The sequence below is a fragment of the Sciurus carolinensis genome, chromosome 6 (assembly GCF_902686445.1).
Source record: "Sciurus carolinensis chromosome 6, mSciCar1.2, whole genome shotgun sequence".
Taxonomy (NCBI): Eukaryota; Metazoa; Chordata; class Mammalia; order Rodentia; family Sciuridae; genus Sciurus; species Sciurus carolinensis.
This window is the reverse complement of record NC_062218.1, coordinates 98,172,165-98,192,135: the sequence shown is the minus strand read 5'-3', so window position 1 is coordinate 98,192,135 and position 19,971 is coordinate 98,172,165. Positions and strand designations below refer to the sequence as shown.

General features: G+C 51.8%; 1 protein-coding gene across 3 annotated transcripts in view; it reads left to right on the top strand.

Moving 5' to 3' along the window:
• Window positions 1-19,971, top strand: part of Nrg2 (neuregulin 2) — a 187,706-nt gene that overhangs the window by 151,064 nt on the left and 16,671 nt on the right. For 2 of the 3 annotated variants that reach the window (XM_047556102.1, XM_047556099.1), the window contains exons 3-5: window positions 3,970-4,088; window positions 12,461-12,581; window positions 18,903-18,961. In XM_047556102.1, coding sequence (XP_047412058.1) covers window positions 3,970-4,088; window positions 12,461-12,581; window positions 18,903-18,961 — 299 coding nt within the window. Of the gene's footprint in view, window positions 1-3,969; window positions 4,089-12,460; window positions 12,582-18,450; window positions 18,528-18,902; window positions 18,962-19,971 lie in introns of all 3 variants that reach the window. The other variant, XM_047556100.1, reaches the window with a different exon arrangement.

The window sequence follows — 19,971 nt, the reverse complement described above, 5'->3', positions numbered from 1 at the left end:
ACAGTGGCCCCTGCCTTCATGAGTCTCTAGTCCAGCTTTCAGTGTAGAGCCTGGGCAAAATCTCCTTCCTTTCTTTGGAAAAAAAACAAAATAGGCCTTACACACCCAGTTTTGGAGATTCAAAGATCCCTGTGAATGCCTACAGAGGATGATCTTTCTAACAGGGACACATTTGTGATTGTTCACTTGTTACTTGACGGATCTGGAGAACCTGCAGCATGCTGGGTACAGCCTTGAGGTTCTTCAGATCCTTCTGTCTGCACATCACTGCCCTCCTGTTCCCTGACCCCACTGCACTCCTGACCTCTGGTCTTTACTTTCATGATGCTGGTCTGTTCCCTGTGCTTGTCCCATTTGTGCCTGGCAAAGTTCTCCAAGGTCCAGCTAATGTCATGTCTCAGGAATACATGCCCAAGCCCCAAAGCTCTTGTCTCCTCCAACAGTGCCTTAGATATGGCTTGACTGCATTGTGGAGGGAACTGTCACTGCTGACATGAGAGAGACAACGACTAGCCCCCCCATACAGCCTTCTCCCCTGTGGATCTGGTGGAGACCTACATTCAGTGTTGAATTGACGAGACTCCTGTAGGGCTGGGCCTCTTCTCCTGGGCCTAGGTCCACTGGGGTTGGGCAAGAGGCCTTTGGATTTTCTTGTCTTCTGAACCAAATGCTTCCTGGGTAAGCCTAAGTTTCCTCTGACAAATGGGTGACCCAGTCCAGAAACAGCCTGGTCAGGTCTTCCTCTGGGTGTGGTAGGCCCCTGAGTCTGAAGTGTGCCCCAAGCCCCTACCTATCAGGATCCTACCCCTTGGGCTATTCTGAACCATGCTTGTCCCACCTGTCCTGCCTCTGGGATGCCAGAACTGAGTTGTTAGTGGTGAAGAGTGGACCAGGATGGGGAACTTCTGATTTCCTGTTACCAAGGACTCCTTGGAGTGACTCTGATATTGCTGCCACCTCTGCACGCTACCCACCCTCCTCCTGTACACATCTCACCTAGCGCAGGGGCCAGTGGCAGGAGGTTCCTTTCTGGGAAGCCCTTCTCTGTCTTCCCTGCCTGCCCTGCAGCAGGCTCTGCAGCCCTCCTCGAATACATTCCACCTGCCCATGTTGTGCTCAGTCTTGGTGTCTCTGTTGGCCTGCGGAGACCCCCTCCCCATTGGTACTGTGTGACTCTGTGCCCACCACATTGCAGCATCTGACCCAGCCTTCCTGCCAGCAGAAAACTGCCCCCCAAGCCCTGGGCACAGGGCCCTCCCCTGCAGAACCGCGTGTTCCCTTATTTATGAGGGGCAGGCTGGGACAGGCCCCTCGGGCTGGCAGGGGGTAGGCGCTGAGGAAAATGTGCAGCCGCCCAGATCCCATTCCTGCCAGCAGAGAACCAGCTGGGGAAGGTGGGGATGGGCACCCTTCATAGGGACAGACCTGGGTCAGCACAGTGTTGGGGCACTAGGAAAGCCAGAGAGAGCTGTGAGTCCCTAGGGACGGCAGCTGGAGCTAGGAGTGAGGAGGGAATGTCGTGGTCCCAGGCCTGAGACCCACGGAGCCCTCCTCCTCACCCCACCCCAGAGCCTCTGTGTCCAGAGCCACCTCCCGGAGAGCCATGTGTCCCCAGTAAACCAAGATGCCTGCCGCTGGCAAATCTGGAGAGTCATTGTCACCTCTTTTCCATTCCTCCAAGGGGCAGTGTTCTCATCGAGCCCTTCCTTAAAGTTCCAGCTTTCCCCCTTCAAATACCCTGAGCCTCACTCTGCCTTGTCCTGCTACATATGATTTCATGTAAGGGAGGCTCCCTTGAATGTGACTCTGAGTGATGAGGAGGGTCTGGCTCTGGGTCCTCTCAGGTGATCCCTGCCCTCCTTGTCCAGTGTGCCTGGAAGGGAGAGCAGCCACATCCCAGGGAAGCTGGGCTCTGTGCTATCTAATTAGGCTAAGGAGCAGGGAAGGAGATGCTGTCTCAGTCAGAGGGGCCTCCAGGGCTCTACTTAATGAAGGGAACAAACTTTAATTGACAGAGAGGACTGTGGGCAGGCATCAGGCCAAGGAGACAAAGACCAGCTCGAGCCAGGAAGGTAGGGTATAGTCAAGCAGCTGTCACCACACTAGTGAGGATCCCAGTACAGCAATAGGCTCTGTTGACAAGACAGTTTTGCAGCACTTTAGTTTGGGAGTCTTGGGGTGAGGATATGGGGGAAGAGGCCTACCTTCAGAGGTAAAGGCAAGGCCAGGAAAGAGGTCCCCAAAGCATAGGCACAGGTAGGGACTGTGGGCTGGTCTGCATCTCTGTGGGCCAGCCTCTCTGCTCACCTGCCCTTGCCCTCCTTACCCCAACAGTGTCCTGGCTCTGTTTTATGTCCCTGGGGTTCTGGGCAGCAACAGCTCTACTACACCCTGTCCCATGAGCCACCACCCCTCCAACCCACTACACATATTCTGGGAATCTGTCGTTGTTATTGTTGTTTTTAACTCATCACTAAAAAAAAGAGAAGATGATATCACACAAAGACATTTCCTCCATGCTACTTCCTGCTTCCCCCAGGGATCCAGGTTGGGGTCCTGGGCTTTTTTCAGCACTCTCATTGGTCCCTGAGAACAATGGGGCAGAAGGCCGGATGGGAACTGTGAACAGACCCTTGCAGAGCCTAGGCATGCTGGGATAGGTACAGGGAAGCTCTGAGAAGGAAGGAGAAGTTTGACCAGAACTTCAGAAAGAAGAGGGGAGCCAGGGCTTTGTACGCTGGAATCATAAAACCAGGGCAATGGCATGGAGGGACTCTGCATGCACGGACTGGATGAAGAAGGGCTAGCCCCAGCTTCAGATGTCCAGAGATGCCCATGTCTTCACTAGCTGCAGCACCTACTTCACCTCGGCCTTTACCTTGCTGGGTGACCTTGGGCAAGTCAGGAAGCCCTCTAGGATTTAGCCTTCCCTTCTATGGGAAGAGGTGCCCAATTCAGCCCTGGGATCAAGTCCAAAATCTTTTTGTTGTGTGAAGTACAAGTTCCTGGCACACAAAGGCACTCAGTAAGCATTTGTCAAATGAATGAAAAATGAAACAAAAGCCCCTTGGAGAGGTCACAGAGTGCCCCTTAGTGGCAGGGCTGATTGGAAGGCAGGTGAGAGCCACAGGCTTGGTCTGGGATCTGGGCACAGTAGCCACCTGAACCTCTCAGAATAGAGGTGACTGTGGCTCTCCCAGGCATCTGGGTATCTGAGTCCACTCTCTGTGGCTATAACTGGGTGCCACAGACTGGGTAATTTATGAGCAATAGGAGTGGTTTTTGCTCACAGTTCTAGAAGCTGAGAAGTTGAAGATGAGAAATTACATCTAGTAAGGGCCTTGCTGCACTATAACATGACAGAAGGCATCACTTGGTGAGAGAAAGAGGATGAGGGGACTGAACTTGCGTTTATGACAAATCCATTTCCACAAAATCAACATTAATCCATTCATTATGGAGCACTTGTGACATCAGCCTCCTATTTGGCCCCATCTCCCAACATCATCGCTTTGGGGATTAATGAACTTTGGGAACACATTCAAACCATTGCACTGGGAATGGATCCTACATATCCAGAGTGACAAGCGGCCATTTTTAAGGAAGTTTAAAGCAGCTGAGAATGAGAGATGTAGCCATGACTTCCTAAGGGACCTGGCTCTCTTCCCCCAGAAAAATTTACAAAAAAGGTCCAGCCTTAGGAAAATAGACGTGAGAATTCATAGATTTAGAACATGTGTGTAGCCACTAGCCCCACCCTGTATTGCCCTAGGGTCCAGGTCTCCCTTCAGCTCCGGAGGTTCAGCATTCCTTCCAGACCCCAGGAAAGGCCAACCTGAGAAATCTACTTTCCAGCCAACCTGCAAGGCCACTGTGGGTCTGTGGGGAGAGGTGACTGCGGGGAGACTGCTGGGGAGCGTCGCCCCCCTCAGCTCACGCCTCTCCCCCTCTTTTCCCCTCCCTAACCAGAAAGAACTCTCGACTACAGTTCAACAAGGTGAAGGTTGAGGACGCTGGGGAGTATGTTTGCGAGGCTGAGAACATCCTGGGGAAGGACACCGTCCGGGGCCGGCTCCACGTCAACAGCGGTAGGTGGCCCTTTGAGGAAGGGAAGGGTCCTAGAGGGTTTGGCAGGGTGGATCAGTTGCCCCTGGCCCTCGGGAAGCCTGCACATGCTCCGTCCTGCACTGACTCCCCTCCCTCCCGCTGTTGCCATATCAAACCCGAGATCTCAGCCGATTCAGAGAAATGCAGTCGAAGCATAAATGTTTAGCTTTGTTATCTGGAGCTGGAAGAGCCGCCAACTCTCATTTTAAATACCCTGAAAACTAAATATTTTGAAATCAAGAGGTGGGGGTGGAGGGAAGAATATTTTTAGAAGGCAATTATGGGAGGCTGGGCTGCCAGGAGCGGGCTGGGGGAGAGGCAGGCCCGGGGCACTGCCAGCTGCTTGCCTGTGGCCACTGCTTTTCAGGCACCTGAGTGCAGGAGGTTGTCTCCACTGGGCCAGGGGCGGAAGGCCAGGTTTAGATCCCCGTGGAGCAGCCTCTTCAGAGATGGCAGACCTTCTCCCACAGGACATCCTCTCTCCTCGAAGACCCTTAGCTTCTCTCTGCAGTGGCAGATCCAGCTTCAGAGCAGAGGGTGCCTTCCTGCTGAGCTGTCCTCTCAGACTCTGGTCCTACCTGACTGGAAAGTCACCTCTCTACCCTGCCAGTGCTGCCTGTCCTCCTACAGCGCCCCCTCCGCTCTAACCCCAGTGCTCCAAATCCTACCAAGTGCCTTCCTGCTCCCAGCACCCACAGACTGAGCATGCCATTCAGCCACCTATTTATTGGGATTTGCTTTCAGTCGGGCCAGTCACAGAATCTAGTCCTGTATTTATTGTCACCTGCCTGTTTTCCACCAGACTTCTAGTACTCCCCAAACCCATCATTATCTAAAAGAAAACTTGTAATGTTCCCTGTCCCATGACCCTCAGACTATCTGCCCTGTACTGTGAGAGACAGCCCTGTTCTCCCAGCCTCCGGGGCTCCTTGCTCTCCCTTGCCATCATCCAGTCTGGATATTTCTCATAACTGCCTCTTCCATTCCAGGCCCACCCCAAGGGCAACCTTGGCACGGGTTTCATCCCTACTCCCCTGCCTCAGAGCAGTGGCCTTGTAACACACCTTCATTCAGCCACACCCCCAGCCTGTGGAGCCACAGGCCAAGCACTTCCTTCTCACCAATCTGTGATCTTACCAGCCTGACTTGGGTCTCTCCCCCGCCATCCCATCCTTCCTCCTTCTCCCAGGCAGCCTTCCTCCTGGACCAGCCCAGCCCACTGCAGTGTCACTCCCAACTTAGGTCACAGAGGTCTGATAGCATCTTTTGAATTCTGGTCTTAGATCATCCCTAGGTCCCATACTGTTCCTGAACTTTCTCTGTGGGCACCCCAGTGGAGGATGAGCCTCAGAAATGGAGAGAACAGGGACAAAGGGAGTTACTATGATAGCTACTATTTACTGAGCCAGACTCCGCATTATCTCCTGAACCCTGACTCAGGCCCAGGATGTATTTTATAGGTTATGAAAAGCTCAGAGAGGCTAAATATTTTGCCCAAAGTCAAACAGCTAGTTAATGATAGAGCTGTACAATGTAAAATTCAAGGCAAACTTAGCCTTAGTTCTATGGGGGTGTGTCTAACCTGTTTACCATTCTGGCCTCAGGGCCTGGCACAGTGCCTGGCTCAAGGTAGGTACCTGGTAAATGTTATATTAAAGAACTTACAACCTGCTCCAAGGCCTTCACTGCCTTCTCCATGTCCCAAACCATGCAGGGTAGCAGTAGGGGTATTTGCATCCCCACTTCTCAACCTGTCCCAAGCCTGGTGGGAGGGGACACCTAGCACCTGTCACCCATCATAGTGGGCAGACATCCTCAGATCCACCTTGGACTTGGAGTCTCCTGTTTTTATTAGTCAAGATTTTCTTGGTTAGAACTAACAAGAACTCAAGTTAAACCTACCTTAAAGAATTCATTTATTGGCTTATAAAACTGGGAAGTCCAGAGGTCAAACTGGCCTTAGAAATGAGAGTCTAAGAACAGAGAGGATGGGTCAGGACACTTTCCCTCTGTGTGTTGGCCTCGTTCTTACCTATTCTGAAATAGCTTCTCCCACGTGGGGGGATGGAGTGGGAAGAGGAGGCCATGCCACAGACAGGTCCAGGCTTACATCATCCCAGCCTGCCACCTCTGTCTCCAGGTCCACACGCAGCAATCACGAGAATGGACTCTGATTGACCCCACTTACATCATGTGCCCACTGGCCCTGTCACTTGTTCAGGTGGGAGGGCACCATCTTTGCCAGGCTTGTCTGTATGTACAGAGGGGCTACTGAGAGGCAGCGTGCCCAGCCCTGGCCCTGTGGCACCACATGGAGAAGCATTTCCTCGAGAGGTACTATTCATGGAGGAAGAAGGTGGGGTTGCCTTGCAGAAAACCACAGCCCTGCTTGCTCTACTGTACTGGGCTTGAGACCTGAGGCCAGGGAAGGTTGTGAGGCCCCTGAGATAAACTGTAGAGTCCCTTCAGCCTGCAGCAGGCCTTGCTCTGATCCACTTGGGAACCAGACAGTGGAGCCTTTGGGCTGGGCCTGGAGGGCAGATCTGGAATCCAGTTGCCCACAGGGTTCCTTGCCTGGGTGCCTGTAGCCTGGCGAGATTTGATCTAGTCCCAGCTCTGTCATTCACCCCTGAGCATGTTTCCCCACCTCCCTAGTCTTCAGTTTTCCCCTCATGAGGCTGATCTATAAGCCTCTTCCCCCTAAAATTATGAGATTCTTGGTTTGATGTTCAGGCTGATATCCTGTATACCTAACCCACATGCACACAGAGTACACACCTCTTCTGCTGCCCAGTCCGTGGCAGGCAAGAGCCTGCTCTTGATGTGGGGAGGTGAACAGGGTCACTGCAGATGACCAGGAGGCCCATGTTGGGGACATTTTCACAGGCAGAGATGCCTGGGCTCCTTATCCATAGAACCCAGGAGACCTGCAGCAACCACACCCTGAGGAGGGGGCGGAGAATGGGCTGCAGGCTGTGCCTGCCCGCTTCTGACTCATCCCAAGGTGGGTTAGCTTGGCCTGCCCAGGCCCCAGGGAAGCCAGTTACAGGGGCAGGGCATCAAGGAGCTACAGGCTGAGCAAGGGACCTTACTCTGGCTCTTGAGGGGCTACTGCTTTCTGGTGGAGCCCAATGCTCCTTCCCCAAACCAGAGCAGGCTCTCCTTGCCATCACAACTCCGCCAGCTCACAGGAGGTTTCCGGCCTTCCCGAGCTGGCATAAAGGAGGAGTTAGCAGAAGTTTGTGGAACTTTCAACAAAACAATCAGCTTGGTTCAACCACTTCTGAATTAGAGAAACCAGCATCCTTGTCCCCGGTGAAAGGGAACTGAGGGATGTCCTGGGGTAGCCATGCCAGATCCAGAATATCAGATTTTGCCCCAGAGGGCAGGCAGTTTGACCCTGGGGTGTTACAGGACTATGGAAGCCCTGCAGAGTCCTCCAGGCTCGTCCCCTCTCAGGGGACAAAAGGCGAGCTGTTGGAACACACACACACACACACACACACACACACACACACACACACACACACATACTCTGACTCGCACATTCAGCATGGCCCTGCTCTGAGCTCTGAGCAGTTCAGTCCTGGCCCCCAGTAAAGCCCTCACAAGTCAGGAAGCTAAAAACTGGGCTCAAAAGCATCTGCCTTTTTGAATAGGCCGGGGAGGAAAGACAGTCTACCTTGCCAACGGGCAGCTGGGTACCGTGAGAAGGGAACCAAGATGTATCAAGAGGTGCTGGGTCTGCATCTCAAAAGAGAAGCAAAGATTTTTCTATGTACAAGGAAGAAAAGTAGTTGCTGCAGCAATGAGCAATGGGGAGACGGCTCCATAGCACCAGCTGTCTCTCCATCCTGGTCCTTTCTTAGTCTTTAAAGGTCCTGAAGGACTCAGCCATACAATGACTGATAATGACTTCCAGGGTTTGCCCATTCCAGATTCTTTAAAATTAATTTTGTGGCATAATTTACATTCCATAAAATTTACCCTTTTAAATAAATATACAATTTGGTGGTTTTTACCAAGTCACCAAGTTACGAAATCATCACCACAAATTCCACAATATCTTCATTACCCCAAAAAGAAACCCATACTTATTAGCATCACTCCTTCCCTCTGGTCCCTGCCAACCATTAATCTACTTTATGTCCCTATGGGTTTACTTATTGTAGACATTTTATACAAATAGATTTATATAATAAATGGCCCTTTGTGCCTGGTTTCTTCTAGTTCACGTAATGTTTTTTTTAAGGTTCGGCCACATTATAGCATGAATTAGTACTTCATAACTTTTTATGGCTAGATCATGTTCCACTATATGAATGTACCACATTTTATTTATCCATTCATCAGTTTATTATCCATTCTTTAATTTGAATTATTGGGCCCCTGGTATTGTTTCCATGTTTGGACTATTATGAATATTGTTGCTATGGATATTCATATACAAGTTTGTGTATGTACATAGGTTTTCAAACTCTTGGGGATATAGCTAGGAGTGGAACTTCTGGAGCATGCGGTAATTCTGTTTAATTTTTTTTTAGGAACTACCAGACTACTTTCCAAAGCAGCTACATCATTTTACATTCCCAGCAACAATGCGCGAACCACCAATTTCTCCACAAACTCACCACCACTTGTTATTATCCATCTTTTTTCCAGTCTTCCCAGTATACTTCACTTATGTGAAGTGTATCTCATTATGACTTTGATTTCATTTCCCTAATAACCTCTCAGGAATATTTACATTTAATAGAAGATAATACTTTAACCTACAGAAAAGATATAATCAATCAAGGATACCAGACTAACCCCTGGGCCGGCAACAGAAGGCACTTTTATCCAAAGAATCAGATATTTATTTGCTCATTTATTGATTCAGTAAACATGTGTTAAGCACCCATTATGTTTCAGAAACTTGGCTAAATGTTGGGGTTTAGTGAAGCATTAGAGATGTGGTTTCTGCCCTAAGGGAGCTTACATTCTACTGAAGGAGCTAATAACAGCATGCCTCATCATTTAATTAGATTCAAATAACTATTACAAGTAGAAGTACATGAAGCAGAGAGGAAGAATCAGGAAGGAGCCTGATAACTTGGGAAGCTGGGAGAGAGGCCAGAAGAGACTGATATTGGGGACGTCCTGGCTTAGTAGAGGAGCTGGGCTGACACCAGTATAGGAACATCCAGAAAGAAGGGTAAGAGGGGTCAGAGGTAAATGGAGAGGTGGTGAGGCCCACTGGGGAGGAGTTGGGGTTTTATTCTGAGTGCAAAGGGAAGCCATTGGAAAACTTCCATCATGGAAGGAATCGACCCAACCTACATATTTTAAAGACCACTGCAGCAGCTGCCAAGAAAAAAAGTTAGAGATGAAGGCAGGAAGGTGGTGATGAGGACAGGAAGACCAGTGAGGGGACCCTGTGGTCATCCAAGGAAGAAACACAGTGGCCTGGACTAGAGGAGGAAGTTGGGAGACACGAATGGAGCTCTTAAGGAGTTAGAAGTGGCAAGCGTGGTGGATGGATAGTAGGGGGAATAAAGGAGACATAAAGATGCCCCCTAGGACCCTGGTGTGTGCCATTTCGTTACTGACAGAGGAAAAGCTAGAGAAAATAGTTGGGATGAATGACTGGGAGCTCAGTTTTGGACACGTTTAGGGTGGTTGTGAGCCATCCAAGTACAGATGTCAAGGGGGCAGTCAGGGAGCCAGCTGCAGGGTGAATGCCTACAGTCCCAGCTACTGGAGAGGCTGAGGCAGGAGGATCTCAAGTTTGAGGCCAGCCTCAGCAACTTAGACATTGTCTCAAAATATTTTTTTTTTTAAAAAAGGGCTGGAGATATACAGCATCCCTGGGTTAAATCCATGCTACTGAAAAAAAGGGTAGGGAAGGAGGGAGCAGTTAAACCTTCCCATTTAGAATCCATTTGTCACCTTTGCTTCTGCAAAGATGGGGGGACTCGGTCAATACAAGTACGCTGACAAGGGAGTCTAGACCTGTTGCCTTGGGACGTGTGTGCCAGCACAGCCTGCTGGCGCCGTGGTGTGAGTGCACCTCTGCAGCGTGCACATCTCCCTGGGGTCTGGCTTCACCCCCAACAAGAGTTGAACTGTAGTGACTTGGGAAGGCCCTGTCACTAGAAAGTGACGTTTCTGAGGTGGAAAGGCCTGCGGTCATTGTTCTGCCACACCTTCTATGACCAGCCCCCACTTTGTCCTCCCTTTTTGCCTTTCCGGGGCCCCAGCCTCATCTCATGCTGATGTGGTTTTGGCAGCCAGGCCTCAATGCACCACGGCTCAGGGTCCATCATTCTTCAGTTGTCATCTGCCTCCCAAGGCCTCCATGAGTACAGGCATGTATGTGTGACCAGCCCAAATGTGCAGCTGCGGTCCCTGCCAGCAACCTCACTGCTGTCCACTGCTCCCTCAGCTTGGGAGGAATAACAACGAGGGCATAGCAACTGGCAGTCTCTGCCACCCATGACTGCAGAGGGACCCACGCTGGGCCTGGCAGGCCCAGGCTGAGGTTTCTCTGGTTTAGCCAAGGCCCCCAGGAAGACCCAGGCCTGTCATCCACATTGTATTTTCGTCCATCTGCTCTCGGCAAGCCTTGGTGCTGACGTCTTCTTTCACAGGGGACTGGGTAGCTGTCAAGATTGCACAACTAGGGGCCAGGAGCCTTAAGGCCTTGTCACAACACTCACTGTGACTCTGGATGGGCACTTTGCCATTCTCTTTCCTCACTTCTCCTTTACAGTGTAATCGAAGGGCAGGACAACCTCTAGGTTCTGCCCAGCAGTGGTACTTTATAACTTCAGGCGTGATCACCTTGGTTATTTTTCTTCTCTGGCCCTTTCTTAGTTTTCTGGGTCTCACTGACCCAGAAGTGAGGCAGACACCAACATGAAGCTTCTTCCTCTCCCCAGCCAGCATGTGGGTCCCAGCTGGGTTTGCCATTGAGCCTTGGAGGAGAACTCAGCAGGGATTGGGCCAAGGATGCCAGCTCTGCGGCCCACGTGTTGGGGAGGGGAAGGTGGGAGTTGGCCCTGTCCGCTGGGTTTTATCAGTGAGCTCCTCAGACATATACAGAGGCAGAGCTGTGTGTACGCTCCCAGTCCCCCACGCTCCATCTGTCTCCCTACATGTCTAAACACTGAGGGCGCCAAGTGCCTGCGCTCCTCCTCTCAGCCCCGCCCCATTACTGAGGGGAGGCATCCAGACTCAATACCCCTGAGGAGATAGGGCTGGACAAGTCAGGATGGGCTGTCTCTGACAGAAGGCTACTGCTAGGTGGAAGTAAGAGATCCTCAGAGCCCCAGAGAACTGAGCAGGGAGTAGGACCCCCTTTTGGTAACCCCATCTAGATACACAGCAGTATCTTACAGATGAAAACTACATTTGATGCAAGAATTTTCACTTGAAACCAGCTTTCTGTATACCCTCCCCTGATGGAGAAGAGCTTTCTTTACTTTGATTTTTCCAATGAGTCTGCTAAATCAAATGTACAGTCTGGGTCAATAGCCACAGAGCCCAGTCTTTCTGTCAGTCAGTTTTCACATCCCAGCTGCCCTGATCCTCCTTAACCCCATCTTCTCCCCAACAACCTGAAGCCCATGATTTACAGTCTGGGCCTTCCATGGCCTGGAGGCTCCCTCCAGAGGCAAGAAGTGATGAGGCAGGATAGAAGGGGGAGGCCTGGTGTGGGACTATATGAAAAGACCCTAGATGCTTCTGGAGACAGGGCATAGTGGCCTTTGTAGCATTCTGTCCATCCCTGGGAGAAAAGGGGAAGAGTGTGGAAGCTTGGGTTTCCCCACATCTCCAACTCTTAGGAAATGGCAATGTCCCAAAAGTGCCATTCCTCTCAAGTCCGTACCCCTTCTAGCCACCCCCGGGTCCACCAAAAGAACCTGAACAGTAAAGGTGGATGCAGGTGTCTCCTCCTAGCATTTTTGCCCATACCAGACATCAGCATCTCCTCTACTTGCAGTGGAACCCCCAGGAAGACAGGAGGGAAGAGGTGGAAGTGGGCCTGATCCCAGCAGAGGAAGCAGGAAGATGCAGAGGAACTTTCTGCTACCTTCTCACCCCCCTCCAAAAAATGAAAACCTTTTGAGGTTTTCCCAGAGCATGGGGGCAAGGTCGCACTGGGCAGATGACCAGAGCTTGTGGTGGCCTCCTATTTGCCTTGTTGGCAACCAAGAGGGACCCCTAGACCTCCCCACCCCAGTCATGCCTGCAGTCTCTAATGATCTTCCAGTTTTGAGATAAGCCGTGAAAGGCCAAGAAGAAAGTGATTCCTGGGACCCAGAGGTGGTCTCGGTGGGTCACTGGCATGTGTCTCTCATACCTCCAGTGAGCACCACCCTGTCATCCTGGTCGGGGCACGCCCGGAAGTGCAACGAGACAGCCAAGTCCTATTGTGTCAATGGAGGTGTCTGCTACTACATCGAGGGCATCAACCAGCTTTCCTGCAAGTAAGTGACCAGTGGGGTCAGCATGGGGCTAGAGCAGGGTAGGAGATGCCGGGGCAGAAGTGGAGGGCTCTAGGAAAAGTGTGCTTCCAGTCACTGGCAAGGGGTCCCCAAAGGGTGTAGACAGCAAGGTGCCCCGCTTCCTACCCTTTCTGGAATATATTAGGAAGCATAAACTCCAGCCCCTTCTGGAACATAAGAAATGTAAGGGCACATGGGCTCCTGCTGCTCCAGTTTGCTAGGCCCCTACCCACCCCGTCTCCTGATGTCCACCCTGTCACCAATTCCCTTTAGGGAGATGGGGATGCCAGTCTAAGGCACTGGGCTTTCTTTCTTTCTCTATTGCTCTCTTTTTCTCTCTCCTCCTTCCCCATCTCTCAACAACTCTCCAAACTAGTTCTGTCCCAAGCTGCATCTTCCCCAGCAATGAGGAACTGCTAGTGTCGGGCAGGCCACAAGCCCCCAAGCCCTTGGCTCCTGAAGGTGCCGCTCCTAAGGGGAGAAGAGGGGTCTCCCCAGAACCCCTCGAATCTGGCTGCTCTCAATGCCCTACAGCACCCCATTGACCAAATATGCCCAAGTGCTGCCTGTGCCCACTTAGCCCTGACCCCCACTCTATGAAGTGAAGGGACACCAGCAGGGACACCATTGTGGGTGTTGCCCAGTGGAGGAGGTCAGGGTGGCCCCAGCAGGAACTCCAAGGAACTCAGAACCACCCACTCCCCATAGCACACAGAGTAGGCGGGAACATGGCAGTCAGGGAGGGCTTGTTCAGGCCCAGCAGGGTCTTCTGGGCAGCTGAGTCCCCAGAGCCCGTGGACAAAATTTCTGGTGGGCCTGAGAGGAGGGGGAAGGGACTTGGGGAGGGCAGTACAAGCTCTGGCCAGATCTTGGGGAGGAGTGGGAAGAGGGCCTAGTGAACAATTTGGGTTTTTCAAAGCAACCCAAGTCCAGGGCCCTCGCAAGGTGCCAAAGCTGCCCCATTCTTATGGCATCTGGGCAAGGACCACCAAAATATTGATGGAGATTCAGAGAGGGGTCCGAGCTCCTGTAGACAAGGCCAGATTCTGCACTTCTAGTTCTCCTGTCTCTGGCCTCCCAGGCGGGATCTACATCCTCCTTCTTGGCTTCAGTCCTTCCTAGGAATATGGCCCTGGCAAGGAGACCAGGACTTTTAAAGACCCCCTCCACCTAACCATGTGGTCACAAAGGTCCACACCTCTTCACACTCATCCTCAGGGTGGGGTCACTGGGCTACATTGCCAGGCGGGACTGTGGCTCTAGCCCCCACTGGCCTCCTAGGCTGACTTCCTCCCTGGTCCCACCCTTCACCTGCTACCATCCCCTTCCCACTCTCCTCCCATCCCAAACCTCTGGGAAGAGTTCCAAGAGCAACAGCAGGTCCTCCAGGGAAGTTCTTAACCTGGCCTCCACCCTCAGCCTTCCCTGCTTCTTCCTCTGAGAGGCAGCCACATTAGTTATAGACCCTGGGGAATGTTCTAGCCTTGAAAACGCTCTGAGCTCTTTGGACTAGACCTACATCAAACTCATAAGAACCCTGGAATACCTAACAGGGATGGCCCAGTCCTGCATCCCCCTTTCCGTGTCCCCACACACCAAGTCTTTCCTCTTCCCTAGCCCCTTGGACCCCTGTCCCTCAAATGGATCCAGCATTGTTGCTAAAATCAGCCCTGACTCCAGGCAGGGAAGGGCCAGCCCCCAGGACAAGCCCCAGGACTGAGCAGAGCCAGCTCTGGAGCCCAAGCTCTAGTCTTGGAGTTTCATGTGGGAAAGGGAGGAATGAGATATATAGGTACCAGAGGACCCCGCCAGTAAGGCTGCACCCCTAGGAGCCCAGGTCCTGCCTGGCTAAGTCTAAGAGGAGAAGAAGGCAGGAGCCTGTGCCTTGTGAGAATGGTGGGTGCCTGTTTCCCTCCCCACCAGGACAACTGGGCTTCACTGCTTAGAATTTGAACTTAGCACCCAGAGCTATACCCTCCCCACCTCAGCCCCCCTGGGTCAGCCCCAATCAGGGCTCATGGATCTGACTCTCCTGGCTCCCTTTGTCAGCCCGAAGAGGAGAGGAACATCCCTGGCTGGGATCAAGGTCCTCTGAGTTGTGCTGGAGAAGGGCAGGGGGGAGGGGACGGGGCAGAGCCCAGAGGCCATTCTGGGGGTGGGCAAGCTGGGAGGGAAGGGGGGCAGGCCTCTCGGGATTCCTGATGACACCTGAATGGAATAAAAAGGAAAGAACTTAGGAAACGGAACTCACGTCTTACCATTTGTGCTGTTTGTTTACTTTTTATTTTGATTTTTTTGCATTTCCGCTTAGCTTGGATAATGAAACTACACTGGTCAGTTTCATTCCAGTTTCTATAAAATCAGTTTTCCTTCCTGGTTTTCTTACACTTGTTGTTGTGTATTGGTTCAAGCCCTACAGGGAGTGTTGGAAAGCAGGCACACTCCGTAACCCTCCTGTTTTTCTGGAACTCAGTGCCAAAAGAAACAGTGTCACTGATACTGAATTTTGTTTTAAAAAAGAAAACTTAGGGGGATTTGAAAATGGGGATCCAAATCAAGGTGACCGTCTCCTGTCTGGGCCAGACAGGGGCCCCCACACTTCCTCTTGCTGCTTTCTCCTCTTCTCTCCGTGTGTTTGTTGAGCACGGTTGGTGCGTGACTCTTGGGGACTGGTTCAGGGGATGATGACAGAACAAGACTATCTTTCCAGCCCTGTGCACATACCAGTGGCATGCCTCCCTCTCCCATCAGTCCATCCCCATTCGTTCTGCTCCCTCCAGCCCTCCATGTTCAGGCGATTCCCCCATCCCACCCCATTTGCCTGCTCATCCTCACCACATCTCCGCCCACCCCTCATGGACTCTGAGACCCTCGCTCCCTCTGGTGCCTGGGGCACACCGCCATCCTTCATCCTCCTCTCTCCCCAGGTAAGGGCAGCACACATGGCATTATCCCCAGGCTACCAAAAGGAGAAACTGAGGCCCGGGAGGTGGGTTGGGGGACAGGGAAGGCAGAGGTCCTGACCTCTCTGTCACCCCAGAGGCAGCCTGTGGGCTCTCCTCTCTGCCCCCCCTCACCCCTGCTCTTCTCCAGCCCTGGGTACAGACCTTCCCAGTGTAATAGCTGGTGACTCGGCAGGAAGGGCTGGGAAGGTTGCTACCCATTGCTCCTTCTGATCTGTCCTCCGTGCCCCTGAAATTCAGAGGGTCCATCACTGTTTGAGTGGAACCCGCCAGCCACCAACCAGCCACCCACCCACACTGAGTTCAGACTCCCACCTTGGTTGATAGGGGAATGCACCCTGGTCTTGGGGACAGGTTAGAGAGGTGGAGGCCTGACTCACCCTCAAAGTCTGCCCTAGGGAGATCCCAACCTCAATGGACAGGACGAAGGAGAGGGATAGGAGTGTCCAGGAGCCCCCTGAAGGAGCTAGTGCCCCAGAGAGCATCACTGACTACCAGTCCTTCCTAACCCTCACTATGCTCCTCCCTGAGGCCATACTTTGTTCAGATAGGAGGAACACTCTCGAGGCAAGAAGATTAGCACTATAATATTACACCATTCCAAGGTGCACATTTGTGTTATAGACTGTGTCAATAACATCCCCTGGAATTGTGCAACTAAGTAGCCATGAAAGATATGAATGTGCAATCAGGGAGTTCAGACTGTGTGTGGGATTGAGATTACAGGAATATACTAAATTGTCATTGGTCTCCAAGTGTCATGGGACAGCAGCCCTGCTTATTAGCAATGGGAATAAATTTCCCCTTTGTCCCCTCCTGCCCCTGCACTCCCCTTTCTCTCTCTTACACCAATAAACACACACACACACACACACACACACACACACACACACACACACATTCATATACATGCATACATTCACTGGGTTTACCTGACTCCAAGAGCCAGGCTAATGTCAGACATTGAACAGTTAAACCTATCTCTTTTCTATTCTTTTGTGGATTCCAAGAGTTATTTTGGCAACTTCCTGGGTCTTTATCCTCCACTCCAAAGATGCTTCTGTTTGAAAAAAATCACTTCTCCCTCTCTTGTCCCCATCCCCCACACCAGTGTCCAAAAGCTGAGGAAGAAGAGCTGGAGTTGGTTGGAAATCCTTAGCCACTATCACCATCTCCCTTGGGACAAAGGCCAGGGATTGGAGAAGGATGGATTAATAAGGGACCTCATCCCCAGAGCCACCCTGGTCAACAGAATCAGCGTGCATGCCTGTTGCCCACCCCCACCACTTTCCTAGAGCCCTCCCAGCCCCTAACCCCACCCTGGCACACACCCCTACCACTGCAGTGGTATCTCTTATATCCCCAGAGAGCTGCCATCAGGGTCCAGAGGAACAAGCTCTCTGCCTACCAACCACTCCCATTCCCAGTCTAGATATGAGGCCACAGGGTTTCATGAGTATCTGCCACAGCCAGTGGTCACTGCCCACTACAAACCCCAGGGGCTTCCTGACTGGCTGTAGACACTAGAAGGTGAAGGGGCAAAGCACACTTTACTTCTTGAGGAAGTTTAGGTTGATTCCTGTTGAACAGTAGCCTATCATTATCTAATTTCCTAAGGAAAAACAGACCGAGGCAACACAGGCCCATCCCTGAGAGGGCCATGTGGAGAAGGGGTCAGTCTGGCCCTGTTCATAAGCTTCTCCTCAGCTCACTGGCCTTGCTGGGGTTCAGAAGAGAATAGAGGGCTGCCAGAAATCTGCAAGACTGAGACTCGCTTGAGGGGAGAGGTGGCAGCCAGAGAGCAGAAGGAAGTGTACCTTGCGGGTGAGGATAAGGTCAGGGACATGGGAGTGGGTGGTGCCTTTGAGCTGCAGGAAAGACAAGATGGAGGGAAGATGGAGGGCAGAGTGAGGCTGCAATGGAAGAGCAGGTCATAGGGACAGGGCAGGAATGCCCAGGCTGGCTGCCAGCAGGCCCCTGATGTGCAACAGGCTTCCAGGTCCCCCAGTGAGCCTGCTCCAACCTGCCCCTGCACTTGGCCTCAGGAAGGCAGCTTTGGGACGCTGGTAATTCCAGCTCCCCTCCAGCTTCCCCTTCCCCTACTAAGCTTTCCCCATGTTTATTGTTCTAGGGCAGCCTTCCCCAAACTGTGTTCAACAAAGTTCCCCTAAAAAAATGCCTTCCATGGTCAAATAAATTTGGGACATACTGGAAAGTTCAGCTATTTCCTCCTATAAAAGTTTTTATAACCTTTCATATGCTAATGTAAGCTGCAATTCTATGAGGAGCCCTGGGAATGAATTTCCTAAACTTATTTGGCCACAGAACCCTCTTTGAGAGAACAGATCAAACATCTTCTAGGTCACTTTTGTCATGGACACACAGTCTGGGAACAGCCTTCCAGAGTTCTGCTTTGAACTTTCTGGGAGTTTCACATATGAGAAAACCTGCCCAGGGCCCCAGAAAGAATCCTCCAGCAGGGCCTGAAGGAGTGGCTCCCAAGAACTTGGTCTCCCTTAAGGCTGACTGCCTGGCACCAAGGGGCTGCAGTGCTGGCTTCATGGGGCACCAGGCAGGTAAGAAGGAAAGTTCCCCGACCAGGAGGACAACTAGGCAAAAACCTCCCATCTTCCCCCTCCCCGCTTCCCTAAATCATACTCCTCCCTGCCCAGCCCCTTCCCGCCACCCACGGAGCCACATCTATTAGAGAGGTTTATAAGATTTCAGAGCCCTCCACCCAGCCCCGACTCCAGCCCCTTCAGCTACAAGTGTGACCCCAAGTGCCTGACTTGGTTTTTCTCATTCATCACTGTGCACTTTGATTTCTAACCTTAGCCTCGCGGATGATGCCAGTTTGTTCTGTGATTTTTCCCCTTTTCCTTCTCCAGATGTCCAAACGGATTCTTCGGACAGAGATGTTTGGAGAAACTGCCTTTGCGATTGTACATGCCAGATCCTAAGCAAAGTATGTTTGAAGATACAAACACAAGTCCCTGCTCCTTAGAAAGCTTCCGGGTGCAGTCCCCCCAATGTAGGGCATAGGGCCAGGGGTGTTGGTTGTTTTGATCTTTGGCTGTTTTGTTTTGTTTCTCTTTTCTTTTTTGTATTTTGGTTTGTTAGTTCTTTTGTTTTGTTTTGTTTTGCTTTGTTTTTCATTTTTGGCCTAATCCTTGGGTTTAAAATTCAGGGCTGCAGGTAAGGGGCAGAGTGGCCAGGCCAGTACAAATGGTAACGGTGGCAAGGAACCCAGCTGGCATTGGCAGGAGCCCGTGCCGGGGTGTTGCAATGCCTGTGTCTTGCTATCCTGGCTCTCTCTTTCTGGTTTTCTTTCTTTTGGTAGGTGTCCTGTGGGATACACCGGGGACAGGTGTCAGCAGTTCGCAATGGTCAACTTCTCCAGTATGTCTCTTTCTTCTATTTCTTCTCTTCCCTGGTGACTGGCAATCTCCCCCTGTGGGAGGGATGGGTCCTTGCTTATCTGGACTGGGAGGGAAGTGGGGGTGTCCCGTGCTCCTCTCAGTCCTCAGCGCTCACCAGAAGCCTGTGCAGAGGAGAACGATATACCCTCTGCCCCTCTGGCATCCATCAGCTGTACTGCCTCGGCACGGTCATGCTGAATTCTCTCTCTGCAGCAGCAGGACCCTGCTCAGGTCTCTTTTCCACTTGTGGGGTCAGACAGCCTGGGCAGAATGGGGAGAGGCATTTACAGAGCCCTCCCCAGCCTCTGAAGGCTATTTGAGGGTGTCAGGCTGATGATGGGTCTGGGCAGTGAGTGTGTGCAGGTGTGTGTAGTGTGCTTGAGAGAACGAGAAACTTTCAAAAATTATTTTCTGATCTGACCAGAATATGTTGGTTTGGGGTTCAGGGACCAAAGTGGGGAGGAGGGGAGACTGAGAAAAGCAGAACTCAGGGCAGTGGTCTCCATGGATGCCACAGGACATTTGTGTGGCTACAGGATAGGGTGGGCTGGGGATTGCTCAGAAACTAAAAGTTAAGTGGGGATGGGGTCGGGAGGGTAAGGAATCAAGGGGTCATTGGTGATTCTCCCCAGGACATCCAAGACTTCATTCCTTTTCTTTTTTCCACTTCTGAGGTTGGAGTTCTCTGGTTTATATAGTTTACAAAAAGAAAAAGAAAAAAAGTGAGCCCTGTGACTGACCCAGGGATGCAGCTGTCATTGTAGAGTGTTTATATTAGGGCCTGGGAGCAGTTCCTTCAAGCACCACCAGGTGGAGGTGGAGCAGAGGCAAAAAAAAAAAAAAAAAAAAAAACACTGGCTGCCACAGATTCCATCTGGGGTCCAGTGGACCGTTGGCCTGCAAGGCCTGAACCATGTTACCCTCCTATCCTGAAGAGCAGACTAGGCCCCTGCCCACCCAGTCCTCTCCAGGGTGGACATCTGGGTTCAA